General features: G+C 40.4%; 2 protein-coding genes across 2 annotated transcripts in view; one reads left to right on the top strand and one right to left on the bottom strand.

The window, feature by feature from the left end:
• The window catches only part of LOC124034261 (LIM domain kinase 2-like), a 68,948-nt gene that overhangs the window by 42,329 nt on the left and 797 nt on the right, over positions 1-25,822 (bottom strand). The gene's annotated exons all lie outside the window — the stretch shown is intronic.
• The window catches only part of LOC124034262 (sodium- and chloride-dependent GABA transporter ine-like), a 54,389-nt gene continuing 31,209 nt past the window's right edge, over positions 2,643-25,822 (top strand). Inside the window, exons 1-2 of the mRNA XM_046347195.1 lie at positions 2,643-3,413; positions 9,017-9,151. Coding sequence (XP_046203151.1) covers positions 3,173-3,413; positions 9,017-9,151 — 376 coding nt within the window. The 5' untranslated portion in view covers positions 2,643-3,172. The remainder of the gene's footprint in view (positions 3,414-9,016; positions 9,152-25,822) is intronic.

Below are 25,822 nucleotides of genomic sequence, written 5' to 3'. Positions count from 1 at the left end.
TTTCATCTGACCATATGACATTTTCCCAATCTTCTTCTGGATCGTCCAAATGCTCTCTAGCAAACTTCAGACGGGCCTGGACATGTACTGGCTTAAGCAGGGGGACACGTCTGGCACTGCAGGATTTGAGTCCCTGGCGGCGTAGTGTGTTACTGATGGTAGGCTTTGTTACTTTGGTCCCAGCTCTCTGCAGGTCATTCACTAGGTCCCCCCGTGTGGTTCTGGGATTTTTGCTGACCGTTCTTGTGATAATTTTGACCCCATGGGGTGAGATCTTGCGTGAAGCCCCAGATCGAGGGAGATTATCAGTGGTCTTGTATGTCTTCCATTTCCTAATAATTGCTCCCACAATTGATTTCTTCAAACCAAGCTGCTTACCTATTGCAGATTCAGTCTTCCCAGCCTGGTGCAGGTCTTCAATTTTGTTTCTGGTGTCCTTTGACAGCTCTTTGGTCTTGGCCATAGTGGAGTTTGGAGTGTGACTGTTTGAGGTTGTGGACAGGTGTCCTTTATACTGATAACAAGTTCAAACAGGTGCCATTAATACAGGTAACGAGTGGAAGACAGAGGAGCCTCTTAAAGAAGAAGTTACAGGTCTGTGAGAGCCAGAAATATTGCTTGTTTGTAAGTGACCAAATACTTATTTTCCACCATAATTTGCAAATAAATTCATTAAAAATCCTACAATGTGATTTTCTGGATTTTTTTTTCTCATTTTGTCTGTCATAGTTGAAGTGTACCTATGATGTAAATTACAGGCCTCTCTCATCTTTTTAAGTGGGAGAACTTGCACAATTGGTGGCTGACTAAATACTTTTTTGCCCCACTGTATACATAGATGAGTAATGTAGGGTATGTAAACATTATATAAAGTGGCACTGTTTAAAGTGGCTAGTGGTACATTTATTACATCCAATTTAAAAAATGTAAAGTGGCTAGATATTTGAGTCAGTATGTTGGCAGCAGCCACTCAATGTTAGTGATGGCTGTTTAACAGTCTGATGGCCTTGAGATATAAGCTGTTTTTCAGTCTCTCGGCCCCAGCTTTGATGCACCTGTACTGACCTCGTCTTCTGGATGATAGCGGAGTGAACAGGCAGTGGCTCGGGTGGTTGTTGTCCTTGATGATCTTTTTGGCCTTTCTGTGACACCGGGTAGTGTAGGTGTCCTGGAGGGCAGGCAGTTTGCCCCCGGTGATGTGTTGTGCAGACCTCACTATCCCCTGGAGAGCCTACGGTTGTGGGCGGAGCAGTTTCCGTACCAGGCGGCGATACAGCCTGACAGGATGCTCTCGATTGTGCATCTGTAAAAGTTTTATAGGTATTATGCCGCATCCGCTGTGGCGGACTTTAATATTTCTCAGCTGCGACTCAATCTTTGCATATGTTTCTGATTAATAAACAAAGCCATGCTGGTGGGTGGTACCAATCAAATAAAACCCAGCCTTCAATTAAACATAGGCGAAAAATTATTTATACGTAATTTCATAAGACACGTCATTGGCACAATTTTGCATGAAGCAGGTAGTTCGGTTTTGCCATATCATACTTTGACTAAAACGCGAATTTATTGACTTACATCATTGTGCAACATCATGGGTAAACTCTGGTCATCTTTCAACTCGAAAAAGTGGATTTCTAATATTGTGGGCGTTTAATCTCTCCCAGTTTATATGTCCCTCTTTCTGAATTCATCCTATATTGAAATCTAAAACCACAAGATCTCTTTGTTTCTGGGTACTACTGATAATTGATTTCCTTAGATAGTGAGGATTGTTCCTCCAAATAAAATTAAGAATCGCATCTAAATCCTTTACAAATCAAGTGATAATGAAAGATAATCAACTGAAAAGGTTTGATTTGAGTGTTTACACAGGTCTTTTGACCAAACACATGCAATATTTTCACGTCTGCGCTTTTCAGAGATGATCTTATTTGTTAAAATACCAATTAGTGAAAAAAATGGTCTGCCTGTATGAACGCAGCCTTTAAAACAGTGACGTCAGACATCGCACCAATGATTTATATTTCCACTTGAGGATTTAAAAGGGGCACTGTTTTGAAGCCCCTGCGCCTCCATCTTGGCACTCCCTCACTGTCGTAAAACACATTTTGAAGCTATAGAAATGCATTTATTAATGTCTCAATTCCTTTCTGCCACGTTTTATTATATTAAAGACCCCTTAATGCATACTTTTAAATTATATATAAAAACCTTTTCCATAAAGTATAATTATTAGAGACTACTAATGTTACGGTCGTCCCCACTACAACAAAATAAAAACTTAATGTAATTTTGTAAATACATGTGACACTTAATTGAAATACTGTGGAATTTCATTCATTCTTAGGAGGACTGCGCCTACAGGGTAGAGCCAATATGGCCGACCGGTGGCTTCAAGAGCCTGTCAATGGCCAATACATAGCATCGGCAATCCAGGGATTATATACATAATTGCATCACACTCGACTCAAACCAAATATTAACCTTAACCACACTGCTAACCTTATGCCTAACCCTAACCTTAAATTAAGACCATTTTTTGTGTTCATTAATTTTGACTGCCAATTTGTAGTTTGTGGCTGTGGTAACTAGTGGAAACCCCACAACAAGGGCATCGCTAGGAAACTACGGCACGTAGGGGCGTGTTCCCGATTTTTTTTAATGACAGTACATAAGCAGGTAGAATGAACATTTTTAGGTCAATGTTTCGGTGGGTTCATTGAGGTATAATAAGAACGGGTAGGTTACCGGGAGTTTAGTGCATATTATCCTGCATGTGAATTGATGGTAAATCGGGGCATTAGTTGTGATATGTCAGGCAGTCGTCGAATGAGGTATCATCTGATGCCTACAGTAAGATAGCGCACGTTGTAGGCTAAAGCTAGTATACCAATATAATTGTGTTTCATAAGGGAATTGAGTTGTCCAGATTGCCTGTAGCCTATTTGGTTTAGACATTTTACTCGTGCGCCTATTATATATTTCCTGCTATAGGCTTTGTTCATAATATTCAGTAGTATCGTACTGATTTATTCTATTATAAAGGTTCTCGTTACATTTAGCCTATTGATTAAGCTGATACTTCGACTGTTATCTGTTAGTAAGTGGCATAGTAGCCCATGACTTAATTTAAATTGTTGGTGAGAGTCAAGACTATTACACTTTTACAATGGGAGTGGGATCCGAAAAGACATCATCCACCACCAAGGGAGTCTACAAAGAGGAGACTGATATTGCTGTGAAAGCATCCTTAAACGTGAATGCTATGTTATCAAAGAAAGTGGGGCACGCGACAGCAGAAAGAGCCACCTGGGGTCGCCGCCTTGAGTTCGTCCTCGCGTCAGTGGGATACGCGGTGGGACTTGGGAACGTGTGGCGCTTTCCATACCTCTGCTACAGGAGCGGTGGAGGTAAGCATGTATATGTGGAAGTATACATCCAGAAAGATTTTTCGGTTTGTTTAATTTAAAAACGAGTGTAATTACTGAGCACAGTCACATGAAGTTTGCATTCCTGTTTGTTGCATTTTTTTTATTGCAACATACACATGATAAGTGCAGTAAAATGTGTTGTTTTACGGTGTCAGCCATAGTAGTATAGAACCCCTGGAGCAAATTACGGTTAAGTGCCTTGCTCAAGGGCACATCAACATACTTTTCACTTTGTAGCCTCGGGGCATTCAAACTGGCGACCTTTCGGTTACTGGAACCAACATTCTAACTGCTAGTCTACCTGCCAACAGGTATGATCTATCTGTGATGTAGCCTACATAAACTTTACTTGTGGTGTATGTGCCTTTTGGTTGAACAATAGCCTTACTAATTACAAAAAAGGAGAAGCCTTTTCACTCTGCAATAACAAGGTTGCTTTCAGAATAAAGATAATGTGTTCATTTATGTTGGATGTTTGTTTCTTGAAGATGTATGACATTTTGCTTACTTGCTGATTTTAATCTTACTTGCTGATTTTAATCTTATTTGCATGCCTTTTATAGAATATAGGATTGAGCCAAATGATGCCATATGGATTTTGTTTTTAATAAAATGTTGAAACTTGGATCTCAGGGATTCTGTCTGCCACATCCTCTGAAATACACCACAAAGGAAGACTTTCAGGTTGAGATTAACGTCAAGATGTTATGAATATAAACTGGATTTCTTGAAGGAGCCAGGAGCCACACCACTAGTTTTTCTGGGACTGTCTTGGAGTGGGCTAAGTGGGGAGAGGAAAACTGGCAGAGGTTTTGAACTTGTATTGGTCTATTAACAAATTATCATGAGGCAGGCAAAAACTCTATCCCAAACTCTATATTTTCGAACAGCTCTTACATTAAAATTATATGATCATTTTCACAGTGTTATTCAAACCACATAGGTGGATATATATATATATCATAGGAAAATTACATTTTTGACTGCACTGGTCCTTTATTGTTGCATCATCATCATCATCATGACTTTGCATTGCCTTGGCTTACAGCACAGCTGAGATCTAGACATGTGTGACTCAGAAAAACATCAGACCTCCCCAAACAATAGACACGGATGATTATGTGTTCTGTTGTATTTCCTCGTTAGACTTGCCTAGTTTAACACAGGGTAAATCAAATAAATACAAATAGTTTACTTCTTCTCCTGCTTTGCCACGGACCTCACTGTATAACAGAAATGTGCTACCTTGACAGATACCATCACACTGGTTTGTTCAGGCACTCAGAAGGCACTAAATTAATCTGGCATACATTCACATCCCTGGTTTATGTAGCAGACATAAATTGGATTTATAATCTTGTGGGGGAATTGCCTCTTGGTCTAATGGTCAAGATGTATGTTTCTCCCGTGAGGAACCAGGGTTAAAATCCTGTCTGTGACAACTACAATAAGGGGTCTGCATCTCATTCCCTCACCCAAGAGCTTAAAACAAGTACATTTCTAGTTGTAGTTTAGGGAATTAATACTGTCTTGATTTTATTACAGTAAGACACACCATGTGTTGCCTATTCATCCTCCTTGGTGTTAAGCTATCTGTCATGGTAATTACCATATATGACCGTTTCCTGGGCTAGCAGTCCAGACCTCTATCTAGTTACTGAGATAGGGTGGATCTGCTCTGTAAACAGAGATGCTGTATTGGTGGTAGTAGTAGACAATAGTTGATGGTGCACTGCCTGGGTCGAGTTTCAATTGAATTGAACCAACATTGAGAGTTCATTGTTTCTTGGGCCTCAGGCCTTGAAAAAATACAAAATTCAACTGATTGAAAGTATAAGGGGATATCAGTGAGAAATGCCGTGGTCAAGGCTTCGACGGCGCCAGTGCAATGAGTGGAGCTTACTCAGGTGTTCAAAAACGCATATCATGGGTCTCCTTTGCTCTGACATGCACTGCCAACTGTGGGACCTTATATAGACTGGTGAGTGCCTTTCCAAATCATGTCCAATCAACTGAATTTACCACAGGTGTATTCCAAGTTGTAGAAACATCTCAAGGATGATCAATGGAAACAGGATGTATCGGAGCTCAAATTTGAGATTCATAGCAAAGGGTCTGAATACTTAAGGTATTTGTTTTTATTTTTGTATAAATGTGCAAAAATGTCTAAACCTGTTTTCACTTTGTCATTATGGGGTACTGTGTGTAGATTGATGAGGGGAAAAAAATAATTGAATCCATTTTAGAATAAGGCTGTAAGGTAACAATGTGGATAAAGAGAAGGGGTCTTTATACTTTCCAAAGCCGCTGTATCTTGGCACGCATCATTCAAGACTAAGTTTAAGTTGTGTGACCTACAGGCCGTAGTGAAAACATTTGCACACAAAAAAGGAGGACTTCAGGAGATCGGGGAGTCTCTTGTTGGATTTAATTGAATTTACCTTGAATATTGCAGCCCATTTGTGTAGGCTATTAGCCAGACAAAAGCCGCCAAGTTCAACAATAAATAATGGCTGAATTTATCCTTGTAACGGTTTTCTGTATGTGAAGGAGAGGCCTTGAGAAATACAAAAGTCAGACCAAAATGCGGCGTGGCTATTGCGATCCATGTTTAAATGAAACAAAGTAAACACGAATCAAATACAAAAACAATAAACGTAACACGAAAACCGAAACAGCCTAATACTGGTGCAAAGTAACACAGACAGTAACAAGGACAATCACCCACAAAACCCAACACCAAACAGGCTACCTAAATATGGTTCCCAATCAGAGACAATGACGAACACCGGCCTCTGATTGAGAACCATATCAGGCCAAACATAGAACTAGACAAACTAGACATGTAACATAGAATGCCCACTCAGCTCACACCCTGACCAACCAAAACATAGAAACATACAAAGCAAACTATGGTCAGGGTGTGACAGTACCCCCCCCCCCCCCTAAGGTGCGGACTATGGCCGCAAAACCTGAACCTATTAGGGAGGGTCTGGGTGGACATCTGTCCGCGGTGGCGGCTCCGGTGCTAGACGTGGCCCCCACTTCACCGTAGTCTTAGTCCCCCACCTTGTCCGCTTCAGTGGCCTCCTAGCCACGGCGACCCTATTTAATGACACTGGACTGAGGGGCAGCTCGGGACAGAGGGGCAGCTCGGGACAGAGGGGCGGCTCTGGCGCCTCGGGACAGAGGGGCGGCTCTGGCGCCTCGGGACAGAGGGGCGGCTCTGGCGCCTCTGGACAGAGGGGCGGCTCTGGCGCCTCTGGACAGAGGGGCGGCTCTGGCGCCTCTGGACAGAGGGGCGGCTCTGGCGCCTCTGGACAGAGGGGCGGCTCTGGCGCCTCTGGACAGAGGGGCGGCTCTGGCGCCTCTGGACAGAGGGGCGGCTCTGGCGCCTCTGGACAGAGGGGCGGCTCTGGCGCCTCTGGGCTGAGGGGCTCTGGCGCCTCTGGGCTGAGGGGCTCTGGCGCCTCTGGGCTGAGGGGCCCTGGCGCCTCAGACTCCGGCAGCAGCGCCGGATAGGCGGGAGGCTCTGGCGCCTCAGACTCTGGCAGCAGCGCCGGAGAGGCGGGAGGCTCTGGCGCCTCAGACTCTGGCAGCAGCGCCGGAGAGGCGGGAGGCTCCGGCAGCAGCGCCGGACAGGCGGGAGACCCCGGCAGCAGCGCCGGACAGGCGGGAGGCTCCGGCAGCAGCGCCGGACAGGCGGGAGGGTCCGGCAGTAGCGCCGGACAGGCGGGAGGCTCCGGCAGCAGCGCCGGACAGGCGGAATGCACTGTAGGCCTGATGCGTGGTGCTGGCACTGGTGGTACTGGGCCGAGGACACGCACAGGAAGCCTGGTGCGGGGAGCTGCCACCCGAGGGCTGGTGTGTGGAGGTGGCACTGGATGGACCGGACCGTGAAGGCGTACTGGAGATCTTGAGAGCAGGGCTGGCACCAACCGCCCTGGCTGGATCTTCACCCTAGCCCGGCAGATGTGGGAAGCTGGGGTGAAGCGCACCGGGCTAAGCACGCGTACTGGGAACACCGTGCGAACCACCACATAACACGGTGCCTGACCAGCACCACTAGGGAGGCTAGGGAGATGCACAGGAGGCCTGGTGCGTGAGGCAGTCTTCACCAGTCCCCTAGCACGCACCTCAGGATGAGTATGGAGAGCTGACCCAGGTGCCATTAAATCCCTGACACGCTCCGTCGGGCGAATGTCGTGCCTCATGCACCAAACCAGCAACTCCCTCATATTTCTCTCCTCCAATTTCCCCATTAACTCCTTCACAGTCTCTGCTTCGCTCACCTCCAACACCAGCTCTGGTTCTGAGCTCCTCCTTGGCTCCTCACGATAAACGGGGGGAGTTGGCTCAGGTCTGACTCCTGACTCTGCCACACTCCCCCTGTGCCCCACCCCCAATAAATTTTTGGGGCTGACTCTCGGGCTTCCGTCCGCGCCGCCGTGCTTACGTTGCCAACCTCATTCTCCTGTAACCTTCCGCGTACTGCTCCATCGAATCCCAGGCGGGCTCCGGCAATCTCCCTGGGTCGATTGCCCACCTGTCTATTTCCTCCCAAGTAGTATAGTCCATATTCTCCAAGTAGTGCAGCCTCTCCCACTGCTGCTCCTGCTGCTGCTCGTTACCGCGCCGCCTGTTGTGGTGGGTGATTCTGTAATGGTTTTCTGTATGTGAAGGAGAGTCAGACCAAAATGCGGCGTGGCTATTGCGATCCATGTTTAATGAAACAAAGTAAACACGAATCAAATACAAAAACGTAACACGAAAACCGAAACAGCCTAATACTGGTGCAAAGTAACACAGAGACAGTAACAAGGACAATCACCCACAAAACCCAACACCAAACAGGCTACCTAAATATGGTTCCCAATCAGAGACAATGACGAACACCTGCCTCTGATTGAGAACCATATCAGGCCAAACATAGAACTAGACAAACTAGACATGTAACATAGAATGCCCACTCAGCTCACACCCTGACCAACCAAAACATAGAAGCATACAAAGCAAACTATGGTCAGGGTGTGACAATCCTCAAGCCGACTACTTTTTTTCTCGTTTTTTGGTTATGTGTTTCATGTGTCATTAAAAAAAAGTGTATAAATAGCAGCCAAATACAGAATATAGCTATAGATTGTACACTGCAGAATGAAACAATCCCCACTAAGCTAGTGATTTGAGGGCGGACTGACTGTATTATTTGGCATTAATAGACTGGTTTCACGCACAACAACTTCCTATACAAGCTGGGAGGTAGCGTGAGGACGGCTCATGTCATGCAGGTTCAAGTAGCCTATACAGGACAGTTGTATATTAAAATTAAAATATATATTGGTAGCTGTTTAGTATGTTGCATCAGACATTTATTTTACAATCAGCAATGTTTGAATTTCCAACATGTTATTGCCACCAGCCAACAATTTGTGACACTGTATAGCTTTGTGAAATGTTAGGCTTAACAAACTCCGGCCTTGCGGGGGTCCAGAAAAACTGCAAATTAAACAAGACATTTATTGTTTGTCTTGAACACTTCTTGTGTTACTAATCTATTTGGCTCCATATCTCCCTTCGTTTAGGTGCCTTTCTCATTCCTTACTTTCTCATGCTGTTTCTGTGTGGCATCCCCCTTCTCTTCATGGAGTTTGCTATTGGGCAGTACACCCGTCTGGGACCGGTGCATGCTCTAGCCACAATCTGCCCCTTGTTCAAAGGTGAGTATTATCCACAGGCCTATGGTTCCCAAGCCTCACATGTTTAGCCTTTATCTGCCATTTATCTGTTGGTTTTAGCCAACCTGGAAGAGTCCAGCAAAGAGACAATGATATTTTAATGAGCGCATATGTACAGTAGGCCTACTTGGCACGGGTAAAGGGATTAACATGTGGAGGTTCAGGTTACTCCTTTGTTCAAAAGGTGAAGGGTTTAATAAACTGTTATCAGGTTCCGGTGTTACTCGACAATGTCATATGACTCAAAATTGGTTTTAAACAATAGTCTACATCTTTGTTGACATGTTATTAATTATTTAGACATTACACATGAATAGCCTATTGTGTTTATACTAGGTGTTCACATAATAAAATAATAATAGAAGGATTTCTGCAATTAACTGCCACTCATAAGTATTTACACTATACCACCCATGCAATCATTTTGCACCATTACTTTCACCCTTAAGTGTTCTTCACTAATTCACTTTTTCTTTCAAAAACAAGGTGCACCCTGTTGTTTAGCTTTAATTTAAGCTCTCCTTCCCATGTTAGAGACTCCTGACCATGTGCTACAAGTTATAAAAGGAATGGCCTTTGTACAAACAGTCCTTTACAAATAAGATTGTTTCTTAAAAGCTGTGCTTGTTCACAGCTTGTTTTTTTTGTTTTTTTTTCATCTGTCACATGTTCAGTTTCATACCTACTGTTCATGGGTAACACTTCATGTGTCATACATAAGCTTTCCAGTACACGTAGTGCCTGATGGATTATTTTTAAATGAACTATTTCCAAATATCATTATTAGTATGGACAAAGCCTAAATCATTGTTGTAACTTGTTTATGGAGGTTTATCACACATCATAATGTTATACGTTTTTCTTTTGTTGTTAACGTTGATCTGAAAGGTTTATTGATGCCACTAGAAATTAAACGTTACCAATAATGTACAAAGTAATATGTAACAGACCCATCCTTATAGACCAACTAAGGAGAAATGTGATGAATTGTATCAAGTAATTCTTTAAAGTTTCAGTTTATTTTGGTTAGATGGGTTTGCACCTGTTATTTTCTGGAGTGAATAAAATCATATTCCTTCTTAACCTCATGTTCAATGTTTGATGTCTCAGGCCCCTCTGAAAAGAACAGGTGCAAATGTGACCAAATACAGAGGAAAATCCACATTTGTGAGAGTTTTTTTTTTTATCCGTGACAATTAACTGTTGGCCAGTCTTCTTTCCATCTAGTTAAATAGTACACTCACATGATGTTTGCCCCATTTTGGCTTCACTTCACAGTGAAAGGAGTGATCCTACAATGTGGGCCTAATTAGTTCAAAAGGAAACCTGTCGTGTGTGTGTACTTATGCCCAGTTTGGTTTGGTATTATAAGGGGATGTGCTGATAAACAGGAATCCAAGTGCACAGGTTAAAAAACATAGAATGAACCTTCCCACTGGGCCACAAACTGCCCAAACTATACGTTGACAAACTTAGATTGCACATCACTATACAAATTAAGTGGAAAATCAATTGGATTTGAAAAAAGTAATCAACTGTTTTGAGGGTGACATTTTAACCACAGGATTATGTCATCATGGTAATCATGTTTCTACAAAGACAAACCTTTTATAAAATATGTTGAATCTGTACCTTAAAACAATGTACTGGAGAATTTATTTGTCTACAGCTACCCACTGGTCTCTTATCAAGGGTTTTAGCTATGATATTTTTCACTGACTATTACCAATGTGCTATTTTTACAAGGAGTAGGTCTAACAGAGCAAATTAATCATCAATGATGCCATTTAGGCCAATATAACCTTTGCAAAGTCATCAACAGCTATTGTTTGAATTCAACGCAGAATTCAACAAACAAAAGGCCTGTAATTATACTGGCGAAATGTAATTATATTTAGGGCTCGATTCAATCTAAATACCAGGTATCACTGAAGCGTTACAGATTTCCCAATTTTCAATTTCCAATGGTGCCTACTTAGTGTCTTCAGAAAGTATTCATACCCCTTGACTTATTCCACAATTTTTCTTACATCCAAATTCTTCATGCTCTGTCAAATTGATTATTGATCATAGCTAGACAACCATTTTCAGGTCTTGCTGTAGATTTAAGTCAGAACTGTAACTCAGCCACTCAGGAACATTCACTGTCTTCTTGGTAAGCAGTTCCTGTGTAGATTTGGCCTTGTATTTTGGGTTTCCAGTGTCTGGTGGAAAGCAGACGGAACCAGGTATTTGGTTTCTTTTTTTTATCCTGAAAAATTATTACAAGCATGCCCATAACGTGATGCAACCACCACTATGCTTGAAAATATGGAGAGTGGTCCTCAGTAATGTGTTGTATTGGATTTCCCCCAAACATAACACTTTGTATTCAGGACAAAAAGTCAATTGCTTTGCCACATTTTTTTGCCGTATTACAATATTGCCTTGTTGCAAACAGGATGCTTGTTTTTGAATATTTTTATTCTGTACAGGAGTACCTACAATGTTGATCCATCCTCAGTTTTCTCCCTCATGGTGAAATCCCTGAGCGGTTTCCTTTCTCTCCGGCAATTGAGTTAGGAAGGATGCCTGTATCTTTTGTAGTGACTGGGTGTAATGATACGCCATCCAAAATGTAATGATAACTTCACCATCCTCAAAGGGATATTCATTGTCTGCTTTTTAATTTAAAAAATGAAAAACATCTACCAATAGGTGCCCTTCTCTGCAAGGCATTTGATAACTTGTGTGGTCTTTATGATTGAATCAGTTTTTGACATTCACTGCTTGACTGAGGGACCTTACAATTATCTGTATGTGTGAGGTACAGAGATGAGGTAGTCATTAAAAATCATGTTAAACACTATTGCACACAGAGTGAGTCCATACAACTTATTATGTGACTTGTTAAGCACATTTTTACTCCTGAACTTTATGCTTTCCATAATAAAGTGATCGAAAACGTATTTACTCATGACTTTTCAGCTTTTAATTTTTAATTAATTTGTATACATTTTGAAAAACATGATTCCACTTTGACATTATGAGGTATTGTATGTAGGCCAGTGACCCCCAAAAAATCTAAATGTAATCCATTTTAAAATCAGGCTGTAACTCATGAAAATGTGGATAAAGAAAAGGGATGTGAATACTTTCTGAAGGCCCTGAATGCAGCGTTTACTGTGAATGTGGTCTCCGCTAACGAGGGAACATAACCTTTCAATTCCATCAACTGAAGTTCAGTATTACAGCATGATGATGCGTTGGTTGAGAGTTTTGGTTGAGATGGAGACGTGAATCCAACATATCAGTTATTAATTTGTACACTAACTGAAATTAAAGCCAGACTAAGTCAGTGGCACTATCCAAGCAGAAGATATTAAAGCCAAATTAAGTCATTAAGTCAATGGAACTATCCAAGCAGAAAATACATCTCCTTCAAATGTTGATATTTGGTTGTGTTGACAACCAAACCCAATTCAATATCACTTTTAAAATACAATAAATAGCCCATATCAAGTTTGATATGTTAGATTCACATCTCCAACTCAACCAAAAATACAAGTTAAAGAATGGGATTAAGCCAGTGACTTAATATTTGGTTGCGTTGTCAACCAAACACAGTTCAATATTACATTTGTAATACAGTAGATACCCTAAAGTTAATCTTAATGTAACCTTCAACCTTTTAAAATGAGTAACACATCCACGGCCACGTTTTGAGTTTACTGTAACTGTATACATTTCTTATGAAAAGCATGTTCAAGATAGCATGCATGTTCAAGATAGCATGCATGTTCAAGATAGCATGCATGTTCAAGATAGCATGCATGTTCAAGATAGCATGCATGTTCAAGATAGCATGCATGTTCAAGATAGCATGCATGTTCAAGATAGCATGCATGTTCAAGATCGCATGCAAAAGTCTGGGGAGATGGTTGCACCATATACTTTTAATGTAGACCCGTGATAACACAATCTGTTATATAAATAAACAAAACATTCTAATTTTAACCTGGTTGTGCTTTTAAATGGTTGAAAGCGCATTGATAGGGTGACAACTAAACCAAACATCGGACATTGTTTTTCCATTGGAATTTGGTTGTGCTTTTTAGATTGTTAAAAGCATTGTTATAACACATTGGAAATTCAACTGACTTTTGGTTGTCTTTTTGAGTGGGTGAATATACACTACCGTTCAAAAGTTTGGGATCACTTAGAAATGTCCTTGTTTTTGAAAGAAAATACTTTTTTTTTTGTCCATTTAAAATAACATCAAATTGATCATAAATACAGTGTAAACATTGTGAATGTTGGAAAAGGCTGATTAAAAAAATATATATATTTAATGGAATATCTACATAGGCGTACAGATGCCCATTATCAGCAACCATCACTCCTGTGTTCCAATGGCACATTGATAAACCTGGATTAGCTTAAACATTTTAAAATGCTAATTGATCATTAGAATCCTTTTGCAATTATGTTAGCACAGCTAAAAACTGTTGTGCTGATATAAAAAAGTTGAGTATCTGGAGCATCAGCATTTGTGCGTTCGATTACAGGCTCAAAATGGGAAGAAACAGAGACCGTTATTCTGAAACTCAGTCTATTCTTGTTCTGAGAAATAAAGGCTATTCCATGCGAGAAATTGCCAAGAAACTGAAGGTCTTGTACAATGCTGTGTACTTCTCCCTTCACAGAACAGCGCAAACTGGCGCTAACTAGAATAGAAAGAGTGGGAGGCCCTGGTGCACAACTGAGCAAGAGGACAAGTACATTAGAGTGTCTGTCTAGTTTGAGAAACAGACGTCTCACAAGTCCTCAACTGGCATCTTCATTAAATAGTACCCACAAAATACCAGCCTCAATGTCAACAGTGAAGAGGTTACTCCGGGATGCTGGCCTTCTAGGCAGAGTTGAAAAGAAAAATAAAAGATTAAGATGGGCAAAAGAACACAGACACTGGACAGAGGAACTCTGTGGACAAAAAATTGTATTTTCTTTCAAAAACAAGGACATTTCTAAGTGACCCCAAACTTTTGAACGGTAATCTAGGTTGCAATCTCATTGATCAACGTCTCAACCAAATATTACCAAATTATCCACTTTGAAATGACATATTGTGCCCAATGGATTGTCCTTAAATTCAGGTTAAGAAGTTGGGATGGAAGTTCATGTTTGATATATCAACAGTACATTTTATGGCATTGGCATCAGTAGCATCACTTATTAGAACAATGTCAATAGCAGTAACAACAATGCAGTGGTTTTCTTAGAGGGGTTAAGTCATTTAAACATGTTGCACAAAAGACCGCTCAAAAGCAGTTTCCTGTTTAGGGTGACTTGTACAAACAAATAAGACCAACCACAAATAGTTTCAGATTAATAAACACAATTTTATTAATAGTGAATAATAATTAAGCACTACATTTTCAGGTTATACTGTAGTTCCATTACACTTTGAACTATTTGTCATGATATACATTTCATGGTGCATCTTCGGACCATTTAGAATTGTTCATGCAAGTTTGTGGCAAATTACATTTTTCTGTTTCCTTGACACATCCACGCTATGTTATCCAACCTAATCGCTGAATGTGTATTAACATTATTTTATTATATTATTATTTTATGAGCTGACAAACTGTTATTAATGATAATTACATGTGCCATGTTTTCCATATTTCTTACACTTGCTTCATAGCAGATAATTGAAGTGAAGTGTTTGTATGTGTTCATAGTAGTTATAGTAGGTTGGCTTCTGTCAAACTATCTTTCACCTCTCTTTGATTGATTGAATAGGGGGGTGGGACTTCCACCATGATTTGAAGGGTCCGTGTCCAGTTGTAATTAAATGAGACGCAAGTGGTTTCACCCATGATTTGGGAGGTTGGTAATTAGGTTTTGTTATGTTTAATTAAGACTATAATTAGGTTTGTGTGGGTGTTGTCTGTGATTTAATGTCTGTTTATATCATCTGACGTAATGTTAGGTAGAACTTGACCCGGGAGTCATGATTTATGACTCCAGATGTCAAATCTGGGGTTAGGAACTAATCTCTATAGGATGTTTGTACTCACAAAAAGATAGTTACACATATTAACATATGTAACATTTAAAATATTATTACATTTGTAAGATCATTGAAGATCTCATGCCCATATGAATATAATTGACGCTGCAGACGCTGCAGACAACAGTTTTCAACAAGTTACGTTGGTGATGAAAAATGTCTGATGTTCAAAGATCTACATCATCACACGGGATACAGTAGATCACCCGCATAAGCCTTTGCGAGGGTTAAATCTGCATAAACATAGTTGATTCTGGATGGTAGATGTAAGTAGGGAGAAACGGGGTGACAGGTTAAAGTGGATATTGTCTGATGGCACCAATTTGATAACCTTAAAGTCTGGTTTCACAGAATTGATTGATATTAATATTTAACATATTATTTGATCAGATCTTTAAGATGACAAAGGATCCCTCACACACACAATTATATACACTGATGTTGCATCCATCCATTTTCTAGAATTATGGTTTACATTTTTACATCCCATACACTAATACTAGTAGGGGGGGGTAGATCAGCTTTAATTTTGCAGATTGTTGTTACGTCCATCGTCGGAATGAGACCAATGCGCAGCGTGGAAAGTGTACATCTTACTATATTTTAGATGAACACCCAAAACCAACAAAAGATCAATGAACGTAAAGTTCTACAGGGCTATACAGCAACTGTTAAAAAAAACAGGAACCCACAAACTCAGGTGGAAAACAGGCTGCCTAAATATGATTCCCAATCAGAGACAACGATAGACAGCTGACTCTGATTGGGAACCAAACCCGGCCAACAAAGAAATAGAAAACTAGAATGCCCACCCATATCACACCCTGACCTAACCAAATAGAGAAATAAACAGGCTCTCTAAGATCAGGGCGTGACAATTGTGGCCACACACACACACACACACACACACACACACACACACACACACACACACACACACACACACACACACACACACACACACACACACACACACACACACACACACACACACACACACACACACACACACACACACACACACACACACACACACACACTTAGGTTGGAGTCATTAACTAGTTTTTCAACCACTCCACAAATTTCTTGTTCACAAACTATAGTTTTGGTCAGTTAGGACATCTACTTTGTGCAAGACACTTAATTTGTTATGACAAACAATTGTTTGCAGACAGATTATTTCACTTATAACTCATTGTATCACAATTCCAGTAGGTCAGACGTTTACATACACTAAATTGACTGTGCCTTTAAACAGCTTGGGAAATTATGTCATGGCTTTAGAAGCTTCTGATAGGCTAATTGACATCATTTGAGTCAATTGGAGGTGTACCTGTGAATGTATTTCAAGGCCTACCTTCAAACTCATTGCCTCTTTGCTTGACATCATGGGAAAATTAAAAGACATCAGCCAAGAAATCAGCCAAAATTGTAGACCTCCACATGTCTGGTTCATCCTTGGGAGCAATTTCCAAATGCCTGAAGGTACCACGTTCATCTGTACAAACAATAGTACGCAAGTATAAACACCATGTGACCACCCAGCCATCATACCACTCAGGAAAAAGACGCATTCTGTCTCCTAGAGATGAACGTACTTTGGTGCAAAAAGTGCAAATCAATCCCAGAACAACAAGGACATTATGAAGATGCTGGAGGAAATGGGTACAAAAGTATCTATATCCACAGTAAAACGAGTCCTATATCGCCATAACCTGAAAGGCCCCTCAGCAAGGAAGAAGCCACTGCTCCAAAACCACCATAAAAGGCCAGGTTACAATTTGAAACTGCATATGGGGACAAAAATGGTACTTTTTGGAGAAATGTCCTCTGGTCTGATGAAACAAAAATAGAACTGCTTGGCCATAATGACCATTGTTATGTTTAGAGGAAAAGGGGGAGGATTGCAAGCCGTAGAACACCATCCCAACCGTGAAGCAAGGGGGTGGCAGCGTCATATGTTGTGGGGGTGCTTTGCTGCAGGAGGGACTGGTGCACTTCACAAAATAGATGGCGTCATGAGGAAGAAAATTATGTGTATATGTTGAAGCAACTTCTCAAGACATCGCAAATGGGTCTTCTAAATGGACAATGACACCAAGCATACTTCCAAAGTTGGCTTAAGGCTTAAGGACAACAAAATCAAGGCATTGGAGTGGCCATCTCAAAGCCCTGATCTCAATCCCATATAAAATGTGTGGGCAGAACTGAAAATGTGTGTGTGAGCAAGGAGGCCTACAAACCTGACTCAGTTACACAAGCTCTGTCAGGAGGAATGGGCCAAAATTCACCCAATCTATTGTGGGAAGCTTGTGGAAGGCTACCCGAAATGTTTGACCCAAGTTAAACAATTTAAAGGCAATGCTACCAAATACTAATTGAGTGTATGTAAACTTCTGACCCACTGGGAATGTGATGAAAGCAATAAAAGCTGAAATAAATCATTCTATCTACTATTATTCTTAAAATAAAGTGGTGAACCTAACTGACCTAAGACAGGGAATTTTTACTAGGATTAAATATCAGGAATTGTTATTTTAGCCAAATACATTTAAACTCACTTTATGTAAACTTCCGACTTCAACTATATACATTTGATGTATATATATGTTTATTTTAAATAGCTAACACTTCGATAGCCATAATAAATAGATTTTCTGACAGTGGACATCCTTGTTTTACTCCACTAGACAGTTGTTAATACTTTCTGAGAAGCAGCCATTATTTACTATTTTACATCTAGGGTTACTATACAAAACTTTAACCCATTGTATAAGAGATTGTCCAGCCGTTTATATAAAAATTCCAGTCATACTTTATCAAAGGCCTTGTCAAGGTCGGCTATGAATACCAGACCTGGTTTCTCAAAAGTGTTCTATTGTTTCTAGTACTTGTCTTATATTATCTCCAATGTATCGTCCATGTTAAAAGCTGTCTGATTAGGATAAATAATATCTGACAATACCTTTTTTAATTCTTTGCGCTATGCATTTTGCTAGAATTTTGGCATCACAACACTTAAGTGTAAGGGGTCCCCAGTTTATAGGTGGACTGAATCTTTATATTTAGAACCTGGGTCATGTTTCAGTAATAGTACAATCAGACCTTCTTGCTGAGTATCTGATAATCTACCATTTTTATTGGAGTAGTAATAACATCTTAATAATGGTAATTTGAGTACATCGAAAAATATTTGTTATGCCTCAACTGGTATACCATCAAGCCCTGGAGTTTTCCCGGACTATAAGACTTTAATTGCATCTAGAAGTTCCTCCTCTGTAATTAGGCCTTCACATGAGTCTTTACCTTAAGTCCAATATATGTTCTAACACTGTATCCAAACCGGCCACGCACCATTGTTCCCAAATTGATTTTTGTCCCCACACACCAAACACGATCACGACACGCAGGTAGAAATATCAAAACAAACTCTGAACCAATTGTTATTTTGGGGAAGGGTCGGAAAGCATTAAACATTTATGGCAATTTAGTTGGCTATCTTGCAGTTGCTAGCTAATTTGTCCTATTAAGATAGCATGCTGTTTCTAGATAATTAGTTCTGGGATATAAATGTTGAGTTGTTATTTTACATGAAATGCACAAGGTCCTCTACTCCGACAATTAATCCACACATGAAACGGTCAACCGAATCATTTCAAGTCAACTCTCCTCCTTCCAGGCTTTTCTTCTTTGGACTTTATATGGCAATTGGCATCTAACTTTCATAGTTACCACGACAACTGACCAAACTCAGTTCATCTTTCAATCACCCACGTGGGTATAACCAATGAGGAGATGGCATGTGGGTATCTGCTTCTATTAACCAATGAGGAGATGGGAGAGGCAGGACTTGCACCGCCTTCAGAATCACAAATAGAACTGACTTCTACTTAAGCGCTTGGAAACGCAGACGCTCGTTGGTGCGTGTGAGCAGTGTTGATTCAATAATTGAATAACATGTAACATGCGATGGGAGCGGTATGGTCAGCATGTTAAGGTAAGCTTTAGTGTAGCTTAACTTCTTCCAGCATGAAGTACAGTACCAGTCAAAAGTTTGGACACACCTACTCATTCAATGGATTTTCTTTATTTTTTACTATTTTCTACATTGTAGAATAATAGTGCCGACTTCAAAACTATGAAATAACACATATGGAATCAAGTAGTAACCCAAAAAGTGTCATAGTTTTGATGTCCTCACTATTATTTTACAAAAAAAATAAAGAGGAAAAACCTTGAATGAGTAGGTGTGTCCAAACTTTTGACTGGTACTGTAATTGGTAGCTTGGTAAAATATATGTTCAGAGTACTTTTCTCCTAACACTGACTATATACAGTATATAACATGACTATCTTACAGACCTTCTCAAAGGCCCTCAACTTAGCATACCTACCTACATACCTAATTGTCTGCTAATGGTTGATGGGCCCCCAAATTGTATTCAAACTGATTGGGTATATTTAAGCCCTAGGGCATTCACACTTAGCCCATTGCGCAATCAACAAGCAGTTGTCTGAATTTCACAGAGCCTTTGAAGTTAACAGAAAAGGAACACTGACGCAATGTTATTTATGTAACTTATTTATAAAACTGATATGATACCCACATCGTATCAAAATATTTATTACATATCAATATAGATTTTACATCCCCATCACTAGTCAATTTAAATCTTCACACAAATGGTTGTTGCTAATGTGGTAAAAAAGTAATGTTCATGATGTCATTATGTCTTGTGGTAAAAACTACTGCCATTAAAGAGTCCAGTGTAAATTAAGCAGCTCTGATGCCGAAAGATAAAGGACATTCTTTCCTACTTCACCTACTTCACACATTTTATTTTAGCGACAGAAAAAATAGTGTGTAGCTTCAATAGTTATCTACACCGCTACGTGGGGGAAAAAGTCATTAACTACTGAAAACACTACCAAAATTTGAATTTAGTTCAACTACCACCAAGCTACTGAAAACTGTATTTAAATTACTAATATTAGTGTATGGGATGTAAAATAATCCTTAATTCATGAAAACAGATGTATGCAGCATCCAGTGGATACAGTTCTGTGAGAGGGCCTGTCTTATTTTAAGGTAACAGTAAATCAACAATGTTTATGCAGATTTAACCCTTGCAAAGGTTTCTTGGGGTGAGCTACTGTATCCCGTGAGTGAAAAGACCATTCCAAAAAGTACCCCAACCTCCCTTATACCAATGGCACTCCAATTTTTCACCCTACCTCTGTTGGGATAAGTGGTCTATTCACTTGAAGGTTGACAGGGAGCCCTGCGGGATTAAGACCTGTCAATTAATCACTGGCAGGACTGAGTTCCTAACATAAGCTTCACTGATGGCAATGTGAAAGATGTGATGGTCTTTGAATATCTGACATTTTCCATCACCAATGTAACTTCTTGAAAACTGTTGTCTGCAGCATCCGTGGATATATATATTCATATATATCCATACATATATAATATATTATATTCATATGTGCAAGAGATCTTCAATGATCTTACACATTTATTATAATAGTATTTTACATGTTACATATGACAATAGTACTTGACCTGGGAGTCGTGTGCAAATACCCTTCTATAAAAAATCTGTCCCTAATCCCAGATTTGACATCTGTGGTCATAAATCACGACTCCCGGGTCAGGTTCTACCTGACATTATGCCATATGATATGAAAAGACATCAAAAGACATCAATCATAGACAACACCCACACAAACCTAATTCACTCTAACTTATAGTCTTAATTAACATAACTAAACCTAATTACCAACCCCTTCCAAATCCGTCACCCACAAACCGGATGTTTATACAATGGTTGAAACCCCTTGGTTATCTCATTTCATTTACCTAATTTGATTACCTCTGGACATGCCCGCCTCATAAATAATGGTGGGCGTCCTGCCTCCTCATCAATCAACAAGGTTTGAAAGATAGTTTGTCAGAAGCCACCCTACAATAACTACTGTTCATCATGGTAAAAAAAATGAATTACAGAGATTCCCTAGGTTCTGATTCTGTGAAAGCACTCATTTGGCATTTTGCTGGACTGTGGTAGTAGGAACACACGTTATCCTGAGAACTGCCTGTGCCGTCTGCTTGTTTAATCAATTATGTGTATTGTATTGAATAAAACATCTGTCACAAAACCAAATGATTTCAGATGCTGTGTTGATGGCTGAGACCTTGTACAATTGACATTGTAGTGCCTGAATTAGTTTCTCAAATTCGTTGGCCCATGCTTTCTGGAATAATTGTTTTGATCAAAATCTACTACGAAACAGTTGGGGCTACGCTTTTGAGTTGACACATGTTAAAATTACTAAAGGAGTGAAACGGTGTACATTCTGAACATATAAAAGTAGCAAATTCTAATCTTAATTTGGAATCGAATATGGGTGATTCAACATGTGTTCTTGATATTCACAGATTCACAACATATTGTTTTTATCAGAAAAAAACCTGACACATTTACTTTTGAAACATCAAATAAGCTTATAGGTTCAAAATCAGTAGCTCGAAACAAATCCCTTCAAAGTCCTCAGTGTTTTGAGAGAAGATGTTGTATTTCTAGTGTCAACTGCAGGGTACTACTTTCCATCTAAGTTAAAGATTTCAAACTTTCTGCCTGGATCTCGTTCTGCAGGCCAGTAGGGACACTGTTAGATAATACAACTTTCACTATTTAGAGAGTTGAATATGTTTCAAATCATAATGAAGAATTCTGATTGGTTAAATACAAATGCCTTTGGACACCAAATGGCCTCTGACTCTGGTAGTCTGGAAGATTGCACTATTTTTGACCATGGAATGTGTGGATCTTCAGGACACTAGCGGTCACCTAATGCTCCCTCAATGTACAAGGCCCAGCCATCAACAGCCTTTGATTATCTTGGGTTTGAATCAATGAGGTATTCTGTCACCTGTTCTAACTTCAGACTTTTCTCCATAGTTTTTATCTCCTCAAAAACAGAGATAGTCTACCCGGTCAAAACTTTTGGGTCCGTCCCTTGATTTATCGCTCATTTCAGCCTGGTAATGGCTCTGTGCTAAGCGAAGGCCAAAAGCAGGTAGTTCTTTCTGAATATATCTTTTTAATTTATATTACTATGCCACCACATAGTAACTGTGATATTTCTGTCATCAGTTCTCCCAATCAATTCCCCACAAACTTCTCCTCTGCTCAACCAACACAATTTTCACTCTGGACTTATGCCTACAGTATACTTACTCAGTAGTATATGAATGTATCATTGTAAAATCCTCTACCTCATTCCTCTCCTGACCCACCATTGTACCTTTTATCTGTGGGTTGTGTTTGTAATGTCATTTTGTAATTCCATAGAGTAATATACAATTTGTCACTTTTGTGGTTGAGCTTGGATACAGAATGCAGCATATTCCTGTTGACCCCTAATGTGATTCTTTTCCACATCCTATTCCACATGGCCTTATGGATTTTATCATACACCAAACTCATATTCTCACATTCTATACAACTACGTCTCTCCAGTTTCACAGCAGCTCAAACTGAGCTGACAGTTCTTCCTTTGCTAAATGCTTTCCTATGTCTAAACATCCACTGGTATGGGCACACGTGTTGTATTTGATTTGTTAGACCAAGATTTGCTTTGTTTTATTTATACTTTGAGTGGCCTCACGTGTACTGTATGTTTTGGCTGATTGTCTCCTTGGTATCCTGGTGTCCCTGAGATGTGTCTTGTAATTCCTCAGAGAGTTTGTCTAAGAAGGCATGACCAAAATTAGATTAATAGTAATACATAGATGAATCTGAAGGTATAAATTCTTTGAGAATTAATTTGAGTTCTTTCCCAGAATAACAAGACAAACACAAGTTCTTTATACATTCTAGATACTTTTGTGTATATAGTGTATGTGTACACCTGTTCAAATGAGTGGATTCGGCAGTTTCAGCCACACCAGTTGCTGATAGATGTATACTATTGATCACACCGCCATGCAATCTCCATAGACAAACATTGACAGTAGAATGCCTTTACTAAAGAGCTCAGTGACTTTCAACGTGCACCATCATATGATGCCACCTTTCAAACAAATCCGTTTGTCAAATTTCTGTCCTACTGCAGCTGCCCTGGTCAACTGTTAGTGCTGTTATTGTGAAGTGGAAATGTCTAGAAGAAACAACGGCTCAGCCATGAAGTTGTAGGCCACACAAACCCACAGAATGGGACCGCCGAGTGCTGAGGCATGTAAAAATCGTCTGTCCTCTGTTGCAACACTCACTACAAAGTTTCAAACTGTCTCTTGAAGCAATGTCAGCACAATAACTTGTTTGTTAGGAGCTTCATGAAATGAGTTTCCATGGCCGAGCAGCTGCACAAAAGCCTAAAATCACCATACGCAATGCCAAGTGTCGGCTGAAGTGGTGTAAAGCTCACCGTCATTGTACTCTGGTGCAGTAGAAGCGCGTTCTCTGGAGTGATGAATCACACCACCATCTGGCAGTCTGACCCCAATGCATAGTGCCAACTGTGAAGTTTAGTGGAGGAGGAATAATGGTCTGGTGCTGTTATTAGTTTCAGTGAAGAGAAATCTAAACTTTACAGCATACAATGACATTCTAGACAATTCGGTGCTTCCAAGTTTTTGGCAACAGTTTGGGGAATGCCCTTTCCTGTTTCAGCATGACAATGAGGTCCATACAGAAATGGGTTGTTGAGATCGATGTGAAAGAACTTGACTGGCCTGCATAGAGCCCTGACCTCAACCCCATCGAACACCTTTGGGATGAATTGGAACACCGACTGTGAGCCAGGCCTAATCGGCCAACATCAATGCCCCGACCTTAATAATGCTCTTGTGGCTGACTGGAAACAAGTCCCCGCAGAAATGCTCCAACATCTAGTGGAAAGCCTTCCCAGAAGAGTGGAGGCTGTTATACAAAAGGGGGGACCAACTCCATATTCATGCCCATGATTGTAGAATGGGATGTTCGATGAGCAGCTGTCCACATACTTTTGGTCACGTAGTGTATAATAACTCTAATCAAGATATTTACAATCATAATGAGAGGGATCATGAAAAGGTAGGAAATATATTGAGGTCTCTTGTCTTTCATTCTATCTTAATATTTAAAGATGTGATAGTCTGTTGTCCTTGGCTCTGGTTAGGCCATATGGAGGTTAACAAAGGAAAGATGGCAGTGTGTCCTCATTTGTCCTGAGTTGAGGGGTTCCTTGGTGGTGGTTTCTTGCTCCTTTCCTCTGAGTTTGGATGGTCCCTCATGGACTGCTCTTTGGGTTTTGTCCCTGCTTGTTCTACCTGATGGCTCTTCCTTTGAGTTGCAGAGGCTGTGCTCCAAATGGTCTTCTCCTTCTTTCTTTGAAGAAGGTTAGCTTAAATGAAAACTCCATCTGAGACTGTTTAGTGCATGGGCTGTTCCGTCCCAATTTCTATAAATGTACTTTTCCTAACTTATCAGTTTACCAGTTCTTGCCATTTTAAGGCGAAGGTCCTTCCTTGTGGTCAGCCTACTGAAGATGAAGGTCCAGCAGGATAAGAGGCTAAAAGGGGGAGACAGCAGTGTCTTTTTTGTAGTCCTGTGAGGTCACATGGTATTTACCTAGGTGTGAAAGGCCATTTTTCTGACCCTTGTCTTAGACATAGAGTGCACTTGGAGGAAGGAACTCAGTAGTCAATAACAGTTCAACATTCTAGACAGACAGTAAAAGTATGTTTAGGGCTCCCGAGTGGTGCAGCGGTCTAAGGCACCACATCTCAGGTCTAGAAGCGTCACTACAGACACCCTGGTTCGTATCCAGGCTGTATCACAACCAGCCGTGATTGGGAGTTCCATAGGGCAGCGCACAATTGGCCCAGCATCGTCTGGGTTTGACCGGTGTAGGCCGTCATTGTAATTAAGAATTTGGTCTTAACTGACTTGCCTAGTTAAATAAAATGTTCATCATTGTTCAACATATGACATTAAAATGACATGTTGCTACAATGGCATGTAAATGCACATTTAAAAAATGCACTCTTAATTCAATCTGGTGGAACCTGTTCTTCTTCAACACAATCAGATGACATTACATTTACATTTAAGTCATTTAGCAGACGCTCTTATCCAGAGCGACCTATGTGCCTATTTTGTTGTTGGGCATGTCAGGTGAAATCACCAAGACTTAGCAGTTTTGCAGGTGCAGTAGCAGAATCTACACAGGGAGGCTTGGGTCATGAAAAGGTTAACATTAACACAAAGGGTTAACATTTGAATAATAGGTGTACAAGTAGCATTGCATCAGAAGAGCCTTTGTGTTTCTCAAATCGTAAACTCAGCCAATTGGTTTTCCTTGCTGGCAATATCATCCCACAATATGTTGCAATCTTGCTGTAGTGAAAGATAGAGATCGGCTACTGGACTAAAGAATGTGTTGGCTTTTGAGGTTCCCTAGCTTTAGATTAGTAAACTGAGAATGTATTTGACCTGATTTTACTTAGTTATTTATTGACAAAATAATGATAACCATAACTGTACATTTGGAGATCAACCCCTGATCCCTTACAATTCACAATATTATTGTTTTGCAGTACATACAAT

Source organism: Oncorhynchus gorbuscha, linkage group LG04 (genome assembly GCF_021184085.1).
Source record: "Oncorhynchus gorbuscha isolate QuinsamMale2020 ecotype Even-year linkage group LG04, OgorEven_v1.0, whole genome shotgun sequence".
Lineage (NCBI taxonomy): Eukaryota > Metazoa > Chordata > Actinopteri > Salmoniformes > Salmonidae > Oncorhynchus > Oncorhynchus gorbuscha.
Note: the sequence above shows the minus strand (reverse complement) of the source record. Positions and strands in the feature narration are given on the sequence as shown.